We start from the raw sequence: 24,918 nt of genomic DNA on the forward strand, positions 1-24,918 counted from the left end.
ATGAGGTTTGGGGGTGATGTGATTTCCTTTTGCTTGGGACAGCAAGTCTATCTATGGGTCAGGATAGAGAGAGAGAGATGATCTGGAAAAGGAAAGATCTTTGTATTTAATCACACTTTAAAAAGCAAAGTAACAAATTATTCTAAACAACTCATATTTTAAAGGTAGAATACGATAGGCTTCATTAGCAGATACTTGCATTTAATTTTCCATTATGTCATAGACAGCTTTGTAGGGATAGAAAAAGAACAGTTATTCCCATAAAATATTTGTACAGATTTTCCTATATTAAGAACTGTTGAGATCCATGAAACAATACTGGTTTCCGCTAAATATAGGCATATCTATTTACATGGCCTAACAGGAAGGTGGAGATTTAAAAATAACAAAGAATCAGTGACTTTATTAACAAAGCAGCTGTATAGAGCATTGTTCTCTTGAAGAAAGTTTTAAATACTGTTTAAACAAAGTTGATTACATAAATAAAGATCAGGTCTTCAGTCACAAACCACCATTGTTAGGAATTCTTTTAAAAGAAACTGTGCTAATGTATATATAAACACGTAATGGCAAAACTACGGCAAAGAGAGAGAGAGAGAAAGATCCATAATAACTATTGCTGGAAGAATATAGTGGGGAGGGAGGGGATTGGAGAGGGGAAGAAGTATTATTGCTGTAGTTATTTCTCAATCTAGCATCAGAATAAGTGGAATAAGGAGCAGGGGGAGCCAGCTTTTCTTGTAGTATATACAAAATCTTTAAAAAAAAAAAAAAAAAAAAAAAAATTCTAAACCAATTTCTACCACCTAATTAAGAATGCAGTTGTGATTTACATCCCAATGGGAATTCAGTATCCTGAATATGCATATGGGCGGGGAGGGAGAAAGAAAAGTTTTATAGCATAGGCTCTTAACAAGGAAGAGGAAGGTGGGGACGACAGCCAACAGCCAGATGTAACACTGCTCTACAGCCAAAATGCTTCTGAAATAAATGTAGTCAAACTTTACTAATTCTGGGTCACTGAGAACAAAAATGGTGCTTAAAATTGTTGATTGGCTCTAGTTTTCAAGATATGCTATTGGGTCAGTATATACGACCCTTGACTTGGGAATGGCGGAGGATAAGTGAGTTATAAAGGGAAGGGATCTCAATTTAAACCAGAAATGACTAAAATACATCTTTGACTGGATCTATGAATAAATCTATGACTGGGTAATGAATGATGCAATCTGAAGCTGGTATTGCGTCATACATGATATGAATTGCATCATGTTATTCCTAGAAGTCATGGATGATGCAATCATAACGAAGCTTACATCACTCTGCTGAACAAATTGCCCTATATCAGCTCTAGAAATCATACAGTGTCGTGCTCTCTTATTTGTCAGTGTTTGATTTTGCAAAGAGACACATTTCTGTTTAGCCAAAGTGGGCAGAGATGCCTCGTACTTGTGTGAACAGTGCAGATAACTTCTATGTTTGTGGTGAAGTGACTTTTGCATCACAAAAGCGCAGTATAACCACTATGGTTAAGAAAGCCTATCACCTTTAGTTTGGCTGCAAAATTGGAGTTCAGGACAAGAGGTGGGCCCCACACATATGCTGCAACACTTGTGCAACAAATCTTCACCAGTGGTTGAACAGGAAAAGGAAATCTATGCCTTTTGCAGTGCCAATGATTTGGAGAGAGCCAACAGATCATACCAGCAATTGTTACTTCTGCATGGTGCCTCCAGTTGGGAAAGGTGTGTCAAAGAAGAAAAAGTGGACTGTGCATTATCCAAACATTCCATCAGCTATACGCCCAGTACCCCATGGAGAAGGACTGCTGGTTCCTTATGCATCAGAATCATTCTCACTTGAGTCAGACGAGGGAGAGGATGAAACTTCTGGTCCTGAACCATCAGTGTCACAGGACCCACATTTTCTCCCATCCTCCTCCTCTGAACCACACCTCATAACACAAGGTGAACTACCCAAGAGTAAGGCAGAGCTGTTGGGCTCCAGACTACAGCAGTGGATTCTCCTGGCACGTGATGTTAGGGTTTCCATGTTCCGTGACCGTCAAAAGGATCTTGTCCCATTCTTCTTCATGGAAGGTGATCTTGTAGCTTGCAACAACATCGATGGTGTGATGGCAGTCCTCAACATCGTTCACGATCCAGATGAGTGGAGACTGTTCATTGATTCATCGAAGACGAGTCGTAAAGCTGTTTTACTGCATAATGGCAATGTTTTGCCATCAACTCCAGTTGATCATGCAGTTCATATGAAGGAAACCTATGACAACATGAAACAACTTTTGAGGTGCATAAACTATGACCAACACCAGTGGCAGCTTTGTGGCGATTTGAAGGTTGTTGCTCTCTTGCTTGGTCTGCAGACTGGATACACAAAGTACTGCTGTTTTCTCTGCGAATGGGATAGTCGTGCAAGAGATTCCCACTACATCAAGAAAGACTGGCCACCCCAACAGTCATTGGCGCCTGGGAGGAAAAGTGTTCAGCATCCACCACTTGTTGAATCAAGGAAGATTTTGTTACCACGCTTACACTTCAAGCTGGGTCTGATGAAGAACTTTGTCAAGGCCATTGACAAAACATAAGCAGCTTTCAAGTACCTCCGTGGAAAATTTCCAAGGTTAAGTGAAGCTAAGATAAAGGAAGGTGTCTTTGTTGGTCCTCAGATTCGTGAACTTCTTCGAGATGATGCATTTGACCATGCACTGCGTGGCAAGGAAAAGACTGCATGGAAAGCCTTCCAGTTAGTGGCAATAAATTTTCTCGGAAACAACAAGGCAGACAACTACAGGTTGTTGGTGGAAAACCTCCTCAAGGCATACAGAAGCCTTGGTTGCAACATGTCACTAAAGATACATTTTTTGCGCACTCATGTAGATTTTTTTTTTTTTTTTTTTCCCCCCCCACCGAACTGTGGAGGAGTGAGCGACAAGCGATTTCACCAGGACATTGCAACAATGGAGAAACGCTATCAGGGCAAATGGGGCCCATCAATGCGTGCAGACTATTGCTGGACAGTGACAAGAGATGCTCCATTTAATGAGTACAAGAGACAAGCCAAGAAGCGCCGAGTAGACACTGAATAGGACTAAACTATGTACAGAATAGTTTTTTGCCTTTTGTTTCATAATAAATTTTATTTATACAACACTTTTGCTGATTTTTTTTTTAAAGTGTTACATAAACAGGACAGGTGAAATATTATCATGTAAAGCAACCATAAACACATGAAAAGACCTAGGTTTACAATTTATGATTAAAACTCTACTATCTACACAATATACATAGTCATAAAATGTAAAAATTTAAATATCTTAGAAACAGTAGCCAATCCGTTGTTTTAATTGTCATATTTGAATTCAGCACATCAAAATACATAATAAATAGCACATTTTCTCTCTGAAGCAGACGACTTCTCCAAAATTGTAGACCAGTGTAATTAGGAGGGACAAGATCAAGGAAAAAAACACCTCTAGGTAACTGTTAGTCCTTTCCAGTTATACACATTTACTAAAATATGCCATATTCCCTCAACAAACAGGAATTGAATACTTTTAATATTCAGAGTTTTGTAAAAGCCACATGCAGCCAAAAGCACATTATCCCATTTCCTTCAAGGCGAGTGAGTTGCAATTTTAACCTTCTCCACCCCCAATTTAGAACCTGTTCTGCACACACAATTTGGCACCAGTAATTTAATTTATTTTAACAAATTTTTATAAACCATCCAATTTTTCCATTGGAAGTGTTAGGGGAATTCACTCCCAACATGCTTCTGAAAGCCTCTAGAAAACTCTGTAATGAATCTGTGGTGCAGACCACATGCACAGAATTTGTGTGCATCACAGATGTACATCCAGGGATCTTGGACCAGAACCCTGGTCTTCATCTCCAGAAGTACAGCCTCTACCACTTGACCTTAGGCGCTGATACTGCTCTAGTAGAAACCACTATATCTTCTCTGTGGGCCAGTACTAGAAAAACATTATACACTTAGTCATACACACAAAGGATAGGTGTAATGTTCTAGCTATCTTTTATTTAATCTTCAGGTCATCTTTCTCAGCAGTTGCAGCTGAAACTAAACTTTTTGTTTCCAGTGTGAGAACTCTAATTTTGTATAGCAAGGGACTCTTTCTAAATGTGAAAAAAATAAATTTCTATCCCAACTCCACTCCAAATCCAAATCTCAAAATGAAAGTTAAATATGGAATTTTTACAAGTTGCCTTTGTGGCTCTCCTTTTTTGTTACACCTGGACCTTTTGCCAATGATGTTACCCCACTGGGCAAACTAATAAAAGGCAGTGGCTCAAATGTCAATGTTGGCCGTCCCCCAGCTTGCTGTAAAGGGTTTTCTGCTAGCCATTGAATGTCCACTGTCACTACCATTGCAGTGAAGCAGCTGTGTGAGCTCTTTCCCTCACTGCCAGTGAGGAGCTGATGGAGCCCACCAATATACCACCCTCAAACATGCATTATACTTGTATTGCATGGATATATTTAAGAATTAGTGCTGATCCTGAACAAAATCATGTGATATAGATTGAAGTCACTGAAGATGGGAGTAATGACAAGTCAGCTCACCAAATTGAAATATGTTTTGTTCTTTGGAGAAACCAGCTACAACTTTAGAATGAAAATGATAATGCATTTTGGAGATTTATGTTAAAAATAAACAAATTTAGGTGCTGCTGCTGCTGTTTTTTACTTCAGATGACTTTTTTTTAACCTGAATTTTAAAAAGAGAGAACCTCTGATGCATAATGCCTTTCCCCCCCCCCTCAATTTTTCTTAAGACTGAAGTTGTTTGTACCAAATCTTTGTTGCATGCTTTCTTCCATCAAAATCACATCAAGAATATGTACAAATACAACACTTTTTTTAAAAATATGGACATTGCATATTTACATATGGCGTATGTATGTAATACGCTGTAGAGTATGGTAGGTGGGTGTCTAAAATCTACCTTTAGAACTTCAGCACAAGGTAACTGAAGGTTATTTTATTTTTAGGTCTAATATCCCTGTCTCGCTTTAAATGTGTTTCTCTGCTACTAAAAAGCAAAGCATAACAGGAATTCCAGTGAATAACTCCTGAAAACTAAAAGTAACCTATCATGAGTGCAGCCCACAATATTTGCCTTACTAATGCCATTTCACCCAAGTGTGTCAGGAAAATGTAGCTACGCTAAAAGCTGAACTCTAAATCAATAAGATTACTTAACAAGGAGAATGTGCTTAATCTGCAAATGAGACGGGGGAGGGGGGTTGTAATTCCCATAGCGACCCATCATGGAGGTGGAAGGAAAAGGGAGGAGGCACTGTCTTTTATTCACATCTGTCATGATCATTAGGGAATGGACCAGACAATCGCCTTGTAATAAGGTCAGGTTTAGAGATTAATGGGGATGGAGGCCACAGCATTCTAAATGTTCTACCACCAAGTGCCCTTCCAGAGGGAGAGTAGGGAAGAATAGTGCTTTTCCCTATGAAGTAGACAGTTATTCATCAGCAACATTCCACCCCATCCCTCTTGCTTTTTGCATTCAAATGTGTCATAGATGAGTGTGGTGGTGATGGCAATAACAATTCACTTGTAATCAGTCAGCTGCAGTTTATCCTTTCATATTAGAAAATGAACTGCTGTCAAATCTAAATGATCTGTGAGGACCCATTCTTTATACACCCCAATTGGAAAAATATTTTGCTGGATATTGAGCTCTTTGGGGTAGAGACCAGGACTTTAGTCTTTATTTTGAAAAGGAGCATGAGTGTCCTATCTAAATATTTAATAATTAATACTGTAATGTTATCTAAGGTCTTGTCTACACTGCCTCAGTGTGATCTGCAGAGCTCACCACAATAGGGTGACCAGATGTCCTGATATTATAGGGACAGTCTTAATTTTTGGGTCTCTTTCTTATATAGGCTCTTTTATCCCCCCCCATCCTCTGTCCCGATTTTTCACACTTGTTGTCTGGTCACCCTACACCACAGTGGTGCACACTAATTGCCCTGTGTGAATGCTGCTGGAGGGAACTAAAAGGTAGCTAGTTCACATTAATGTAGCCCTCTTTCAAACAGCCCAGGGTTCTGGGAAACAGGGAGTCTGGTCTGGGAGGTCTCTCTGGTGGGAGGGGCGGTGGGGAAACGAGTCCCACCCAATCTCTCACCCCGGGCCAGCCCTTGGAGATGGATAAAAAGCAGTAATTGAAACTGTCAGTGACCAGCTAGATTAGGGGCAGCAGCTCCTCCTGGGGCTCCAGCCTCTGGGCCCCCTCCCCACCATACTCCGCTCTCTATTTCCTAGAACCCTGGGCTGCCATCTCCTCCACTTCTGAGCCTGCTCCGGAAGGAGAGATGGTGACTTGGCAAGGATGCGCAAGTGAATTTATATTAGTGTCTATGGCTGGGGGTGGGAGGCTGATGTGCCTTCCTTCCCCCCTCCCCCTTTGATGCAGAGGTGCAACAAGACCTTTCTGAAGTAGCTGGGACATGTCATGCCCTGATGCAAAGCTTGAGCCTCATTAGGAAGACACGGTCTATGTCTCCAAAAAAGCTTATAATCTAAGGCAAGTGACTTTTTATGGTCCTTTGAGTGAATGCTTAAAATACTATATATGATTAGGAGTGACTTTCTGTTTTGTGTGTAGAATTATTAATTTTATATATGGGCTGTTCCACCAAGAGGACAACCAGCTTGTTAAGTAGCCAATCAAGAGACACCCCCCCCCGCATTGCAGAAAGCTCTGAGGCACCCCACGCCCCTTAGCAAAAATAATTGCTTCAGGATTTTGATGCATACTGAATGCTGATGGGCTGGTGAGGAGGGACTGATTTACAGCACTTTTTGAACTGTGAAGTACTTGTATTACATTTCACTTAACAATAGACTGATTTGTATGAGACTTAGAATAGAAGATGGATAGGCTGAGCAATTGCATCACTGTAGCTGATTAGGAAAGTATCTCAATGTCATATAATTGACTCTGGAACTCTCCGACACTGCTCCAAAAGAAGTGTAAATTTAAATGTATCCTTCAAATTCCAGAGGGAAAATTTCTTAAATCTATTTTATCACCTGGTTTTTACTGTACTTAATTTAATTCCTGAAAGCTCTTTTCTCCAAGATAATGACTTGATCAAGCTCTAAACTGATCTCTGGTTCATTTATCCCGTATGGGCAGTCTTTCATCCACATTTTCTCATGGGAGCATGAGATTATATATAATCTCCCTTGAGAAAATGTGGATGAAAGACTGCCCATACGGGATATATCCAGTTCCATGAAGGGACTTAGGTGCTATGATGCTCAGCACTGAAATGCCTAACTTTCCGGCACCTAGAAAATCACAGGAACAACGTGATCCACAAAGCCTGAGTTAGGCACCTAGGCTTCCTATACACTGAGTGGGGCAAGATAGGGTGCCTTAGAATGCAATCCACAAAAGCCAGCACTGTAGGTGGGGAGCCATTTAAGCTACCTGATGGGAGATGCCAGCCAGAGGGGTGTATCTTAAGCTCTGATCCTCTCATGAAATCACCTAAGGGTTGTGGGACTTGCTTGTTCCTGCTTAGCAAACCACAGACAGGAGCCTGTCTCCTGGAGTCAGGTGGCTTAAGCGCTTAAGAATTGCGGGAATGTGGCCTTATTTGGTTGTATCTATTTTTTTGATCTACATACAGAAAGGGTCATACAGATATGTAAACTGCCACTTGTATATTACAAGTATTCTAAGAATTGGCTCTGAATTTTTATACAAATAATTCCAGTGTTTAAAGGAGTGTTTTTTCTTTTAACAGAGGAAAGAAAAACTGTCACTCTTTCACTGCTATACTAAAATGTTCCAAAATCTTTTTTTAAGACAGAGCAGTGATTGTGCTCCCTCTAGTGGCTAAATAAGTTGTTTTTATGTTACATACAATATCAATAGGACAGTGGGAATTGGATTCAAAAACCCTCGTTGGAGAAGCTATTTAAATAGTGTTTCTGAGGGAAAAAACACATCTGAATTATATTATGGTTTTGCAGGAAAAAAACTGTTATACAATATCTAGCACACACCTGCCTCTCCCCACCACCCAAATGTCACAGGTATCCCTCCTGTGTCCCATCTTGTATGAAAAATACAGGGCAAAGGTGTTTTGTTTTGGGAGGATGGGGCTTAGGGGCAACATCCCACAAAATTGTATTCGTGGTACAGGATGGTGTGTATCAATGTCTGACCCATTATGTTAACATTGATAGGAAATCTACTCTTAAATCAGATCAAATGCTCCCTGTTGGATACGGGTTGTGTGGGATGTTTACCACGAAATAAGGGAAGTCCCTGAAAATGAAGAATTGGTGGTCACCCTGGCCAACAGGGATCTTTCCTCACCATATAGTGGCCCAATGGACTTCAGACTCTCTAGTCCTCCCCTCCCCAAAGGCCAGAAATATGGACCGAGGGTGCCACAGGGCAACCAAGATGAGCGGTCACTCTCTGTCGCCAAAGGGAAGAGGAGGAGCTACCAGGACTTCCTGCATCCCTGGGGAAGGAGCCTGGGGAAGAGGAAAGGGGAGTGGGAGAGGCAGATTAGCTTCAGCTGATGAGGTGGTATCAGGCCCCTGCTGTGTCTCAGCTGGCAGATTTGGTCTCAGGAAAGAGATCTGGTGCCTCATTTCCTCCCTGCTAGATTCAGGCCATGTCTAGGTTTCCTGCATGTGTGCAGTTGCAGGAAATCACTCCTCCACTGAATGAACAGATCTGCTGGTAGCACTTTCAGGTTCTTTCCATTGTGCCTCTGTCCATACTAGTGCCAACCCTGTACGTATCCCACAATGCACCTGCACATGGGAGCCCTTAAAGGACCCCTTGGATGCACTTCTGTGGTGGAAAAGTGTGATAAGTTTCAGGCAAATGTGCCACACTTTTCATTTTATGAAACTAGGTGAAACTAGGATTTTTCCCGAGGCCGCCCAGAGGATTCAAGGGGCCTGGGGCAAAGCGGGGGAGCGGACATAAAATTTAAGCAATATGTAAAGGCCCCCTAGGTGCCTTGGTTACTATCCTCTTTATGGTATTATGCACCTATCAGTTATTGGTGCATAATACCATATGCAGAAATTCTATACTCCTAACATATGTGATAGCGTTTGAGGATAGTCCAGCTCTCACCAGCTGAGATTTGTTATCTAGTCAGCAGGAGGAACTACAAAAGCAAAGCATTCTGTGCTTTAGCAGAAGCATGAGTGCAGCCAGTTTCTAACCAATCCACTGAACGAACAAGTGCTCCAATGTCAGGGACAAACAGAATATTATGAGACAGGCTTGCATCATTGCAGAAACTCTTAACTACTTAGCATGTTGAGCTCAATATGAAGACGGGTAACAATGAAAGGGCTTGTTCTAGTCTCTATACTAGATGTCTGTGTTGTTTTGACTTCTTAGATATTTTGCTAGATGCTGACTGCCACCATGAACTCAACCAATTTACAGTACCAATCTACATCTGCAATAAACCCATTTGCTGTATAACTTAACTAAATAGAGTTATGGTTCCCAGTGTGAGTCAGTGACCATGAAATAGTCTGACCTTTTCAGTTCTAATCTAGACATCTGAAATACTATTTCAGTCTGTCAGCTCCTATAATATACAGTAATAGTCTCCTGATCCAACTAAAAATGTCAAATATACTCTTATACATTAATTATTGTCATTCTGATTTAATATGAATAAATAACCTTTTAGAGTGTATATCTTACAAGTTTCCTGGAATAATATCTGTTCTGCATCTTAATTACTACTTAAACAAATTGCTTTACCACTGATGGGGACTAGCAAAGGAATAATAAAATAAAAATTCAAAATCCATTCTTTGAAATGCATGCCAAACAAGTATTAAAATGCACATGTTCCTGAGAGAAGTGAGTAATATCTATTAAAAATACTGCTGGAAAAACAGTGATCAGCCAAAAAAGAATACAAACTAGCTAATATGTTTTGCTAGGTGCATTTTGTGATTGCACAAGATTAACCTCCTCGATAACCTGAAAGAAGGTTTTTTTTTAAATAATTTACTGTTTGTGTGGTTTTTTTTGTTTGTTTAACCATAGCACAAATGATTTTATGTAGAAAATGGGGATCCCATTATTTGTCATCCTATGTATGTTGAATTAGGCCTTAGAAAAAAAATTTGTAAGAAACAAAAATATGCAAAAAGCAGTAAGGCCCAGATCTGCAAAGGGACTTAGACATTTGCTGAGCATTGTGGTGCCTAGAAAATCGCAAGAACACTGTGATCCACAAAGCCTGAGTTAGGTGCCTAGACTGCTGTACAATGAATCGAGAGAGATAGGCACCTTAGAACAAGATCTGTAAAATCAGCATGTTTGTTGGGGAGCTGCCTAAGCTAGCCAATAAAGATGCCAATGAGAGGGGAATGTGCTAAGCTTCATCCCTCGCAGAAATAGAAGCTGGTTGGCCGGGGCCCCCGATGGGTGGCGCTCCCTCCCTCTCCCGGGGGAGGCGGGGGGGGCTGACCCAGGCAGCAGTGTGCATGCCCAGAGGCAGAAGCACAGACATCTACAGGGCTAGGCAGCAGCTATGGGGGCATTTTGCAGATCAGTGATGCCTAAAAATGGGATGCAAGTGCTTTAAAATGAGACTTAAGGTGTGATCCATGATTGTTCTTAGGTGCCTAATGCCTAAATTAAAAGCTGTCAAAAACTAACACACTTTTGGCAAGTAGATAATGCTGTACTCTTATCAGTTTTTTTGGTCTCTTCCTCAATATTTTTGTTCTTGGTATGTTGCCAATAATTAGGTCCAGGTTAAAATGGGGTTCAGACAATTACTTGTTAAACCTATTTCCCAATTATTTATTGATACAACTTTTATAGGTAATAAATTTGGAATAAAGTGATAACTGGACAAAATAAAAATTTTGTACCCCAAGAAAGAGAAGCTGATAATGAAATTTAATTGGCTAAACAAAGTGGTTGCTGTATTAGCATTTGATTGTTGGTATTAATGTAATCAACCAGTAGTTTGTGCAACTTGAGGCATTAGATAACTGAATTTCTGCAGCTTGTAGAATGTTGTCAGAACTAGAAGTATGATGAACTACCTGAAACCTTGATATTCAGCTGGTAACGTTTATAAAAGGATATAGCTATAAGGTGACCAGATGTCCCGTTTTTGGGGACTTTTTCTTATATAGGGGCCTATTACTCTCCACCCCCTGTCCCGTTTTTTCACAGTTGCTATCTGGTCACCCTATAGATACAGATTAGAACTATTCTGTTAATAGAACAGGAGTACTTGTGGCACCTTAGAGACTAACAAATTTATTACAGCATAAGCTTTCGTGGGCTACTGCCCACTTCTTCGGATGCATATAGAGTGGAACATACACACTCCTCAATGTATCTCCTCAATGTATGTTCCACTCTATATGCATCCGAAGAAGTGGGCAGTAGCCCACGAAAGCTTATGCTGTAATAAATTTGTTAGTCTCTAAGGTGCCACAAGTACTCCTGTTCTTTTTGCGGATACAGACTAACATGGCTGCTACTCTGAAACCTGTATTCTGTTAATGCTGCTTGAAATGCTTGTTGGGCAATGCTGACCTCCAGTGGTAGGAGAGGCTAATCACAGGTTGTTACATCTTTCTTAGAGATATATTCCAGGACTGAGTACAGTACTTATTTAAAAGCCACTATGGATGTAGAAGCCCTCTACACCAGAGGTTCCCAAACTTATTTGGCCTACCGCCCCCTTTTCAGAAAAAAAATTACTCAGCGCCCCCCTGGAAATCTGCCTTCTTTAAGCGAACAAACAGAAAGATGCAGTGACAAATTTGTGTTCTTTTATGTATCTATATTTCTACCTACGTCCTACAATATAGTAAAGAAAGATGTGTTATTAGAATATCGCCCACGACATCAGGTATACAGTGGTTTTTGCGTAAGATGGCAAAAGACAACCAAACTAAAATACTAATGAAACTAATAAACTGGGTTTTGTTCTTTGCTCAGCATTAGATATATGTATTTGATATTAAACTGTCAAATATCAAACTAAATTTATCAAGAAATAATTAATTAAAAAATAATCAATATGCAATTAAAAATCAGTTAATAGTTTTAATTTAGTTTGCCCTTATTTAAATAATTGTTCCTTATTAACACACGCCTTATTTACCAATTAACACAGATGATTCGATAGATATAAATAAATGTTAATAGTTAACAGTTTTTTTACGATTTCATTCCCGTTTTCATTAATATTGTAATAAAAAATGACAAATATATTGACTGTACACTTCAAATAGTACTGTACCGCCACAAGCCTGCTACGATTTTATTATTAGTAAGCACTAGAGACACAGAAACGTACGGTAGATATGTAAGAAAATGTATAAAAATACTCACGTGTAAATTGCTGTTTTATTGAAACAACAATAATACACTTTGCTTTGTATGTGATCCGTAATCCATAAAGATCGAAGGTATTGAATATGAATAAAAAATTTTAAATACTTATTGCACTATTGTTAACTGCTTTTTACACAATTAAGAAACAATCTAAATTAGATTTCATACATGTCGCCTATTTATAGTATCGTATTGTAAACAAGTCGTTACACGCACATATTCCTGCCGATGCATGCTGGACTTCCCGACAATGCGCGACACGCTCGCCTGCCAACACTTGCTTGTTAAGAGCTGTTGGCGGACTTGACACCTGATCGGTTATAATTTGTGAATTTATTTGGAAAATAAAGTAATCACTACAACTTTAACTCTATGTTACACAACAGATGAAACATGTATGAACGGTTTTTCAAAATTTTCTTTTATTCTTTCTTTATGCTTCCACCGCCCCCTTATTTTTATTCAACGCCCCCCAGTTGCACCCGAGGCTACTACTGCCCCCCTGGATCGTTCCAGCGCCCCCCAGGGGGCGGTATCGCCCACTTTGGGAACCTCTGCTCTACACCAACATTCTACACAAAGATGAGCTACAAGCCGTCAGGAACAGTATCCCCGATAATGTCACTGCAAACCTGGTGGCTGAACTTTGTGACTTTGTCCTCACCCACAACTATTTCACATTTGGGGACAATATATACCTTCAAGTCAGCGGCACTGCTATGGGTACCCGCATGGCCCCACAGTATGCCAACATTTTTATGGCTGACTTAGAACAACGCTTCCTCAGCTCTCGTCCCCTAATGCCCCTACTCTACTTGCGCTACATTGATGACATCTTTATCATCTGGACCCATGGAAAAGAAGTCCTTGAGGAATTCCACCATGATTTCAACAATTTCCATCCCACCATCAACCTCAGCCTGGACCAGTCCACACAAGAGATCACTTCTTGGACACTACAGTGCTAATAAGCAATAGTCACATAAACACCACCCTATACCGGAAACCTACTGACCGCTATATTTACCTATATGCTTCCAGCTTTCATCCAGACCACATCCCACGATCCATTGTCTACAACCAAGCCCTAAGATACAACTGCATTTGCTCCAATCCCTCAGACAGAGACAAACACCTCCAGGATCTCTGTCAAGCATTCTTAAAACTACAATACCCACCCATTGAAGTGAAGAAACAGACTGACAGAGCCAGAAGAATACCCACAAGTCACCTACTCCATGACAGGCCCAACAAAGAAAGTTAACAGAACACCACTAGCTGTCACCTTCAGCCCCCAACTAAAACCTCTCCAGTGCATCAAGGATCTAGAACTATCCTGAAGGACTATCCCTCACTCTCACAGATCTTGGGAGACAGGCCAGTCCTCACTTACAGACAGCCCACCAACCTGAAGCAAATACTCACCAGCAACCACACAACAAAAACACTAACCCAGGAACCTATCCTTGCAACAAAGCCCGTTGCCAACTCTGTCCACATATCTATTCAATGGACACCATCATAGGACCTAATCACATCAGCCACACCATTAGAGGCTCGTTCACCTGCACATCTACGAATGTGATATATGCCATCATGTGCCAGCAGTGCCCCTCTGCCATGTACTTTGGCCAAACCGGACAGTCTCTACCGGGGGGAGGGATAGCTCAGTGGTTTGAACATTGGCCTGCTAAAACCAGGGTTGTGAGTTCAATCCTTGAGGGGGCCATTTAGGGATCTGAGGCAAAAATCTGTCTGGGGATTGGTCCTGCTTTGAGCAGGGGGTTGGACTAGATCTCCTGAGGTCCCTTCCAACCCTGATATTCTATGATTCTAAAAGAATAAATGGACACAAATCAGATGTCAAGAATTATAATATTCAAAAACCAGTCGGAGAACACGTCAGTCTCCCTGGTCACTCAATTAAAGACCTCAAAGTCACAATACTCCAACAAAAAAACAGACTCCAGTGAGAAACTGCAGAATTGGAATTAATTTGCAAACTGGACACCATTAAATTAGGCTTGAATAAAGACTGGGAGTGGATGGGTCATTACACAAAGTAAAAAGTATTTCCTCATGCTAATTTTTTTCCCCCCGCTGTTACTCACACCCTCTTGTCAACTATTGGAAATGGGCCATCCTGATTATCACTACAAAAGTTTTTTGTCTCCTGCTGATAATAGCCCACCTTAATTGATTACTCTCGTTATAGTTGGTATGGCAACACCCATTTTTTCATGTTCTCTGTGTGTATATATATCTTCCTACTGTATTTTCCACTGCATGCATCCAATGAAGTGGGTTTTAGCCCACGAAAGCTTATGCCCAAATAAATTTGTTAGTTTCTAAGGTGCCACAAGTACTCCTCATTCTTTTTTAATGAGAGTTCAACTGTTCTTCTTCAAGAGATGTCCCTATGGGTGCTCTACTCCAGGTGTTGGTGCATCTCTGCGCCTTTGCTTGGAGATTTTTACAGCAGTACTCGTACAGGTCGTGCACACACAGAGCCTGTCCCCCCCCCTCCCCCCTCTCTGAGTGTACTTTAATAGTACACATGTGCACCTGGTCTCCTCCGTTCCTTCTCTACTGTTCCCAGCCTGAGACAGAACTCAGCAGACTCGTTAGAGAATTTCTTTTCTCCCTTGTTCAACTTTTTTCTCCTCTTAGTTTAGCTTACCAGTAATAGTTAGGTACCCTTTCCCCTTCCCTTCTCTTCTCTTTAAAGAAAAACAAACTTACTTTTTTTTGGTTCCTGTCAGTGCAGCCGTTTCTGACGTGCCTGGCTCTCCAGGTTTTAAGCTTTGCTCTAATTGTAATGATGCCATCCTTTCAGATGGCCACTCTAAATGTATTAAATGTTTTGGGGGAATCCCACATCCCCCAAAATGTGCCCACTGCAGCAAGTTGAAATCCAGGGCACGCAAAGACAAGGAGCTGTGGCTAAAACTGCTCCTGCTGCAAAAATCTCAGGCCAGCCTCAGACCCGGGCTCTGACTCTGCTGTACACCGCAGCCCCCCCCACTTCAAAGAGACAAAAGAAAACTTCAAAAAAAATCAGTCTCTCTCACCCGCAAAGGGTATTTGCAGGGACAAGCCTTCTCCGGGTACTGCTTCCCTCCCCGCACTCCCCCGGCTGAGTACATTTGCGCTGGGCTCCTCTGGCGCCGCACAAAACCCACCTGCAGCTGCGGCGGTCACACTAACCTCCGGTGCCGAGGCTTCAGGCTTTCAGTTGCCTGCCTTTCACACGACACCGTTCGGCACCGCAATGGAAGCGGTGCCGACACATACTTGGCTGCCTGCCCCCCCCCCCCCCCCCCCGGCTCCTCTCACTCTCCCGGCACTGTCAGCCTTTGAGCTAGCCTGCAGTGACAGAATGCTCAGGACTCTGGTGCAGAGGAACCCCTCCTCACAACAAATTCCTCTCACTCAGCCCTCCCCTCACAGAGGCACTGCAGCACCGCAGTTCACATACTCAAGGGACCTCCTGGTGTCAACTATCTTGCAGTCACCCCTCCTTAACACCTATTTCTCTCCGGACACTCAGGCAAAGTCCGCACAGCTTTCCTCCAGTGATGAGGAATCTGGGCTGCAGGGAGAATTTTCACCTTATCAGATCTCCCGTCCACAGACCCCTGTCGAGAGGTCATAGAAAAGCTGCCTCATCCTGCCCCATGGTGTGTGAATCCCTGGATGGCACCACCCAGGCCCTTCCCACCACAATGGCAATATTGGGTTCCATGGGCTCTGTATACTTGGGACCACACTCATTATACCAGGTTTCAGAGTAGCAGCCATGTTAGTCTGTATCCGCAAAAAGAACAGGAGTACTTGTGGCACCTTAGAGACTAACAAATTTATTTGAGCATAAGCTTTTGTGGGCTACAGCGGATGCACGGAATGGAACATATAGTAAGGATAATACACACAGACACAGACATATATACACACAGAGAACACAAAAAGGTGGGAGTTGCCCTACCCTCTGCCATGTACATTGGCCAAACCAGACAGTCTCTACGCAAAAGAATAAATGGACACAAATCTGACATCAGGAATCGTAACTTTCAAAAACCAGTAGGAGAACACTTCAACCTCTCTGATCGCTCAGTAACAGACTTAAAGGTGGCAATTTTGCAACAGAAAAGCTTCAAAAACAGACTCCAATGAGACTGCTGAACTTGAATTAATATGCAAACTAGATACCATCAAGTTAAGCTTGAATTTAGGCTGAGCCATTACACACACTGAATCTATTTCCCCATGTTAAGTATCCTCACACCTTCTTGTCAAACTGTCTGAAATGGGCTATCTTGATTATCACTACAAAAAAATTTTCTCTTAATTAATTAACCTCTTGGAGTTGGTAGGGCACCTCCTACCTTTTCATGTTCTGTGTGTGTGTGTGTGTGTATATATATAATATTCTTACTATATGTTCCATTCCGTGCATCCGCTGTAGCCCACAAAAGCTTATGCTCAAATAAATTTGTTAGTCTCTAAGGTGTCACAAGTACTCCTGTTCTTTTTACTCGTTATACCAATGCAGCCAGGCGTGAGACCTGCTCGGTACCGCCAGCTGACAACCCTGCCACTGACTCCAGGCAGCCCTGTCACAACCGCAAGAGCAAGCATGGCCTACCTCTAACCCAGTAGAACTAGTTGTTCTGCCTGATGAAGCATTGCTTCCTCCGACGTTTTTCAACAACTTCTCAAAATTTCAAGACCTGTTTAAAAGAGTTGCCAGTGAGCTACGAATTAACCTGGAGGAAGTTGCTGAACAGCAGCATGAGCTAACCAACATCCTGCAGCCCTCTTCTTCTTCTAGAATTACATTACCTATCAACACAGCCCTTTTAGAACCTGCCAAGGCCATTTGGCAAACCCCAGCTGCAAGCCTGCCTATCTGTAAGTGAGCGGACTGAAAGTACTTTATTCCTTCCAAGGGCTCGGAATTCCTTTTTACTCCCCCAGCGACAAACTCGCTGGTAGTAGACGCAGTTAACCAAAGAACAAACACCAGTTTCCCCGCTCCACCCCTTCCGACAAGGACAGTAAGTGATTAGATATGCTCGGACGTAAGGTATACGCTTCTTCCATGTTGCAGTTTCGCATTGCTAATTATACAGCCGTTCTAGTAAGGTATGACCACAAAAATTACAATAAATGCATGGACTTTATTGATCACATTCCAGAAGAAAAGAAACAACAATTTACAGTCATAGTTTCCGAGGGACAAATGCTCTCCCGCACTGCTCTTCAAGCTGCCCTTGATGTGGCCAATACTGCGGCATGGTCCATTGCCACAGCAGTCGTGATGCGCCAAGGGTCATGGCTCTCATCCTCTTCCTTTCCCCAAGAGGTCCAGAGTACGACTAAGGATCTCCCCTTCGACGGTGACAAACTATTCTCCTCAGTTACGAATGACGTACTCCACTCCATGAAGGACTCCAGGGCAACCCTCCGGTCTCTAGGAATTCAAACCCCTATGACCAGAAGGTGACAATATAGATATCAGCCTTACCGGTGACCACACTACCCCACATAGACCCAGCAATTGCATAGCTCTCACGAGCAACAGCAACGCCAGAGACCCAGATACCAATGCCGCCGTCCCAACTCCTTGGCAGAGTCTCAACCCCCTCTGACCAATAAATAAGCAAATTTGAAGCCTTGGTCGAGGGTATAGAAAACAATATTCCCACTTCAGCTCTTACACCACCTGCCCCATCTTTGGTCACCACCTACGCCCATTCTCCCAGCAATGGCAAAATGGGGAGGGATAGCTCAGTGGTTTGAGCATTGGCCTGCTAAACCCAGGGTTGTAAATTCAATCCTTAAGGGGGCCACTTAGGGATCTGGGGCAAAAATCAGTACTTGGTCCTGCTAGTGAAGGCAGGGGGCTGGACTCGATGACCTTTCAAGGTCCCTTCCAGTCCTAGGCGAGAGGATATCTCTAATTACCACTGACCAAGTGGGCTTTAGAGCGCGTCACAGTTGGCTATTCTGTCCCTTTCCTCTCACCCACCCACCTTCCCCATTCCTCTTCAGGGACCCCTCTCACGAGCAACTGCTCCTCCAAGAAGTGCAACATCTCTTTCAACTGGGGGCAGTGGAAGTCATGCCTAAACAACACAGAGGAAAAGGTTTCTATTCCCATTACTTCTTAACAGAAAAGAAAACCAGGGGATGGCGACCGATCCTCAACTTCAGGCAGCTAAACAAATTTATCAAAAATCAGAAGTTCAAAATGGTTATCCTCCCCACCATAATCCCAGCGCTGGAGCAGGGTGATTAGTTTTCAGTCCTCAACCTACAGGACACTTTCGTGTAACTATTCACCCAGTACACAGACGTTTTCTTCGTTTTACCCTCAGTTCGACACATTTTCAATACAGAGTGTTGCCCTTTGGCCCATCTACCGCCACCCAAGTTTTCTCCGAACTCCTAACCGTGGTTACTGCCCACCTCAGGAAACGGGGTTATAATATTTCCTTACCTCGACAATTGTCTCCTCAAAGCCTCAATGTTTAATGAAGCTCTTTGATCCACGCAGCTTACTGTCGCTTGCTTCCTTTCCCTTGGCCTGCAAATAAACAAAAACAAATCCACCTTATCTGCTACCTAACAACTGGAGTTCATAGGAGCACAACTCAATTCCCAAATGGGAAGAGCCTCTCTCCCCCCCTCAATCGTTTCAACACCATAAAACTCCTGGTTACAAAACTTCGCAACAGTCCACAGGTCACTGCACAAGACTGTCTGCAACTATTAGGCCACATGGCCTCGTGTACTTTCGTGGTCAAAAATACATGCCTATACATGAGGTGCTTCCAAGCTTGGTTGGCCACGGTTTACAGACCGAATGTACACGCTCTAAACAAGCCTCTATCCATATCCTTCAGAGTGAGACTCCCTCCGATGGTGGACAGTTCCCTCCAACCTCTGCTCAGGAGTCCTTTTTCTCCAGGACTCCTCATCATTCATAATGACTACCGATGCATCCCTCACGGGATGGGGAGTGCACATGTCCCACCACACAGTCCAGGGGCCATGGTCTTCCACTGAACCTCCCTACACATAAATGTCCTAGAACTGTGAGCCATATGCAATGCCTGCCGTCACTTCCTCCCATTTGTTCAGAACCAACATGTTCGGATAATGACAGACAACATTGCATGCATGTTCTATGTCATCAGGCAGGGAGGGGCTCAATTTCACTCGCTTGGCACATAAGCCATGAAGCTCTGGAATTGGTGCCTCGTGAACAACATCCAGATATCCGCCACCTATCTTCCCGGGGCCCTGAATACCATCGCAGACAAACTAAGCAGACATTTTCCCTGGGATCACGAATGGGAGATAAACGACATGATCATACGCAATATATTCCGTGTTTTGGGGCTATCCAACCCTGGACCTCTTCGTGACTGCGAAGAACAAGAAATGTCCCAAATTTTACTCCAGAGCAGGACTGGGCAAACATTCCCTAGGAGATGCGTTCCTGATCTCATGGGCTCAATACTTAATGTATGCTTTTCCCCCAATACCGGTTCTCCACAGAGTTCTGACAAAGATACACCCAGATTGGGCCATGACGGGGCAATCAGAATTACCGTGGCACGGACAACCATGGTTTCCATTCCTCACCAGAATGTCAATTCACCCACCGATTTCGTTGCCCCTCACTCCGAACCACCTACCACAGCAACACGGCCGATTTCTTCACCCCAACCTGTCCATGCTTCACCTCAAAGCTTGGTTCCTACGTGGTTCTCTCAAAACGAACTAGCATGCTCTGAGCAGGTTCGAAGAGGGCTCATACATAGCAGAACACAATCTACTCACATCACATGTCTCCAAAAGTGGAAGCGATTCACCCACTGGTGCTCAACTGAACAACTTCCTTCTATTTCTGCACCTCCTCCACCCATACTTGACTACCTATTAGACCTTTAAGCAATCTGGCCTTCCTTTCAGCTCCATCAAAGTCCACTTAGCTGCTATTACAACTTTTCATGACAAGATCGACGATACCTCTGTTTTTGCTCATCCAATCACCAAGCGTTTCCTCAAAGGGCTCCAATCCCTATACCCAGACACTAAACCTCCTACCCCTCCGTGGGACCTTCACCTGCTTAACTAAACAACCATTCGAGCCCCTAACCACTTGCTCCCTCTTACACCTCTCCATGAAAACAGCATTCTTAGTAGCAATCACCTCCGCCAGATATGCAGGAGAAATAGCAGCTCTCATGGCGGACCCACCGTACACACTATTTTTTAAGGACAAGGTTATCCTCTGACTACACCCCAAATTTCTTCCAAAGGTGCGTTCGTCATCAATGAGCCAATACACCTACCAAGCTTCTTTCTTAAACCACATGCAAACTCTTTTTTGAATCCACAATGCATACGTTAGATGTACGCAGGGCTTTGTCCTTCTATTTGGATAGAACCAAGCCCTTTAGAAACTCTTCTAGACTCTGTCTCCATTGTGGAGTGCTCCAGAGGGACACCTATTTCTACCCAGAGACTTTCAAACTGAATTTCTGAGTATATGTGACTGTGCTATCAAATAAAGAAAGTTACACCTCCTGCCGGCATCAGAACTCACTCCACTAGATCTGTGGCTACCTCTGTGGGTTTTCTACACAAAGTTCCTCTGGCTGACATCTATAAAGCAGCCTCTTGGACTTCTGAAGACACGTTTGTTAAGCATTATGCCCTTACTCAAGGCCCTCTCTCTGATGCATGATTAGGCAGAGCTGTATTATCTACTTCATTCCTACCAAATCCGAAGTCCCTACTTCCTTGAGGTCCACTGCTTTTAAGTCACCTGGAATGGAGCACCCACAGGAATCTCTCTCTCTCTCTCTCTCTCGAAGTAGATGAGTGTCTCTGTGGGTGCTCCACTACCCATCCTCCTCCCCTCCACTTCAGAGTTGGGATAGCCCCAGTTGGAGAGAAGGAACTGACGAGACCGGTCGCGCACACTTACTATTAAGTACACTCAGAGTGGGGTGGCTGGCTCTGTGTGTGTGCAACCGGTACAAGTATTGCTGTATAAATCTCTGAGCAAAGGTGTAGGGATGCACCAACACCTGGAGGGGAGCACCCACAAGCTGGAGTGGATCACCCACAGGGACACTCATCTCAAAGAACGTCAGTTACTGCACAGGGTGAGTAACTGCCTCTTATTAATCAAGCATGATTCCTTCTATCTTTTCAAATAGTAAGTACAAAAAATTGATATAAAACATAGTAAGAATACATAGGGCATATAGATTAGAATACAGTATAAAGAAACAAGATGGCAGATTTGAAGGGGTGAGTTTAGCTTGGATGATGATTTGGAGGATAAACTGAAGTTATCTAACGTTTTCAGAACTAGTAGATAGAATAAGACTCTCTGTGTTTTGAAGGTCAATAGGGCAGTGTAAATTATAGTGGCCTTTTGTTTGATTTTAGCTTTTTTTTACCTTATGACCTATATGATGATGAGAAATGTAATACAAGTGATTTTTATGGACTCAATCATGCACCATTGAAGTCAGTGGGAGCATGGCCACTTAATTGCATTGGAGCAGGAACAAACCTGATGGAAGTGAAACTGTGGCAAAACTATCTGATTCTTTTGCATTTTTCCCGGTTGTATAAACATGCAATAGGCAGGAGAACCATCATCTTGTTCCGTTTCTCCCTATTAGGTGACTTGCACTAGAGTCTGAGTGGTGTGGAAAAGGGAAGAAATCAAAATTCTTGTAAAATATAAGAAATTTGGGTCCAGATTCTGGCCCTGCTGAAATCAATTATTTACCATTGTGAAGAACTTAAAATTATATTCTTCTCTATAATTGAGGTTTTATAATTTATGAGCAACTCGCAAAAATGTATAAATAGAAAAAATCTCAATACAAGAAATGTCACTTCACTGATATTGCTACTATAACAAAATGTACATTGGTGCACTATAGCTAATAAGCTAGTGTTCAAACACAGTTACTAACATTCATCATAATGCTGTCTCCCATTATTTCTGTGCAGGAATGTCTATCTGTCTCCTTTTCCCTATTCTGGCTAATATCACACATCAGCCTACTCAGGTTTTAGTCTCTTCAGTTCCATAAAATACTTTGAGAAATTTACTCCTTTCCATTATTTTAATTATTGCCAGGAGTGACTTCAATTACGTTCCGTTTCCCTGCCTCCTTCACTTCTCCCCTCCCCATCCCCCAATTTTATTGAAAGGAGCAATTCAGAAAGAAATTAACCAGCTCTTCGATAGCTACAAAATCACATTAACTCATGCTTTCTTTAAAGGATGTTTGTGCCCATATTTCTCCTACACAACATCCAGTCCAAGACATCTCTTAAATAGAACTTTTTATTGTTGCATAAAAGAGAAGGGCAATGCCTTTTCTACTGTACAGTGTTGACTCAAAGGTCCTTAGGGATGTTTGCTTGAAAACTGCATTTCTAAAAGTGGATGGGTGTGTGTGTTCCTGTTCTAAATCTGTATGATGTTTTTTTCCCCTCTACAATCTTTACAGGTGCTAGGGCTGCTGGTATGGACACTGGTCGCTGGAACAGAGTATTTCCTGTATCCTGCCTTCGGCTGGGTGATGTTTGTAGCCGTATTTTACTGGGTTCTTACTGTCTTCTTTTTAATCATCTACATGACAGTGACCTACACTAGGATTCCCCAGGTGCCATGGACCACGGTGGTAAGTATGCACAATCTTTGTTGCTGCAATTTTTTTTATTATTGTTGTTGTTGTTTGTTGTTTACTGTGTTCAGGAGAGAGGAAGACATTGATGTCCCCCATAATTGTAGTTAAGGAACTATAATGTGCTTTCACACCTCCATTTTTTATTTATAATTAACATCTATCCATGTTCCTGACACTGGCTGTTGTCACATAATTAATCTAAAGCTTGGTCTACTACAAAACCCCTTTTCCCACACCCAGACTAGGTAGGGTGTACCCTGGAGATCCTTCTGTCTTCATTTTAACTTCTTCCCATTCCTAGACTGCAACACCCACTTTCTCACGCAAAAGACCAGGGGAGCAAATTCACTCTGAAGTTATTGCTACTCTTATTATGTGGACTAACCAGCGGGAATATCAATATTGTGTAGTACAGTGTCAGGCTTTATTTGCCTAACCATCATGGTTCCTTTAACTCATTTCCTTTTGGTCATTGGTCTATCCAATGTCTTATTTTCCAAGAATGGAAATGTGTACCTGTTACACATGCTAATACAATGTGGCTCTTTGTTCCCCTGTAGTCGCTAGACCCCATATGGAGTTTTGATTCTGATGGCCTCTGAGCTAATGGACCTGGCTCTGTAGGTAAGCCATAAAGGACCCTTGTTGAGTCATCTATAGGGCTTGAACCTAGAACCTCTGGATCTGAGAGCCTGAGCCTGCACTTTTTGAGCTAAAGGACCAAGTGATGGACTCCGAGGCAGCAGCAGACTCATAAACACGTATATGTCTAGCCACTAGAGGGGGACATAGTGCTGCAGTGTATTTGTGTGAGCTATTTTAAATTGCATGCCAGTCCAACCTTCTCTCATTAAATCCTTTCTATTAGTAGTTTATCCTGGTCACAGTAAATCTTGGGCAGATAGCAATTTAAAAAAAATCTGAATACTGCTGAAATTCCTGGGTAACTGAAATCCAGATCCTAGTTTGAGCAATCCCTAGTAGAAATGGCAGTATATTTGTTACAGTCAAGACTTCCATGACAAAGACACTTACTTTAAGGAAAACAAAAAAAAACCTAGAAGCCTTTGTTGCCTCAACCAGCCTGCTACTCACCATGACTCTTTCATGAAGTATTATAATTTATTGTTGTATGTGTCTAATATATTATTTTTATACTTAAAGATCATTAAACAGTTTAAAACCATTTTATTGTAATATAAAGGATATTTTACTTTCACATGACAAACAGCTTGCTATTAATTAAAATATTGTGTGCCATGACTATTAAAATGTTAAGAGTCAAAGTATTACTTTTTGCCATGACTTTCCGATTTGTTGCCATGAGAAATAGCTTGCTGTAGCAATACGGGTCTGTAGAACTAGGATTATATACAAATAGATTTTATATTTTCAAGTTTCATGAGCAGCACTTGCCTTTACAATTATAACACTGTTTCAGTATTGCTGTAAAATAATCCAACATATTTGTATCTTGATGTGTTTAGAGGTTTTATTTTTTAAATTACATTTGGCATGAATGTAGTCAAAGGTAAGACAGCTGCCATCAATTTGGATCGTTTTGGTCACTGCCTCCATTAGTTTTATCTATTAGCAATAGAATCAGGCAAGATAGCAGCTTGCAGATCAGCAGAACTGATCTCAGATATGTCAAGTTGTCTACCACCTAGATGTCTCCACTTGTTTATAGAGCCAAGTGTTTCTTGCTGTGAGAAGTTTTCAACCTGCTTTACAGATAAG

At 42.1% G+C, this 24,918-nt stretch overlaps 1 protein-coding gene across 1 annotated transcript in view; it reads left to right on the forward strand.

Moving 5' to 3' along the window:
- CMTM8 (CKLF like MARVEL transmembrane domain containing 8) overlaps positions 1-24,918 on the forward strand; it is a 57,554-nt gene that overhangs the window by 23,512 nt on the left and 9,124 nt on the right. The window contains exon 2 of the mRNA XM_034760845.1: positions 22,999-23,172. Coding sequence (XP_034616736.1) covers positions 22,999-23,172 — 174 coding nt within the window. The remainder of the gene's footprint in view (positions 1-22,998; positions 23,173-24,918) is intronic.

Source organism: Trachemys scripta, chromosome 2, assembly GCF_013100865.1.
Source record: "Trachemys scripta elegans isolate TJP31775 chromosome 2, CAS_Tse_1.0, whole genome shotgun sequence".
NCBI classification, from domain to species: domain Eukaryota; kingdom Metazoa; phylum Chordata; order Testudines; family Emydidae; genus Trachemys; species Trachemys scripta.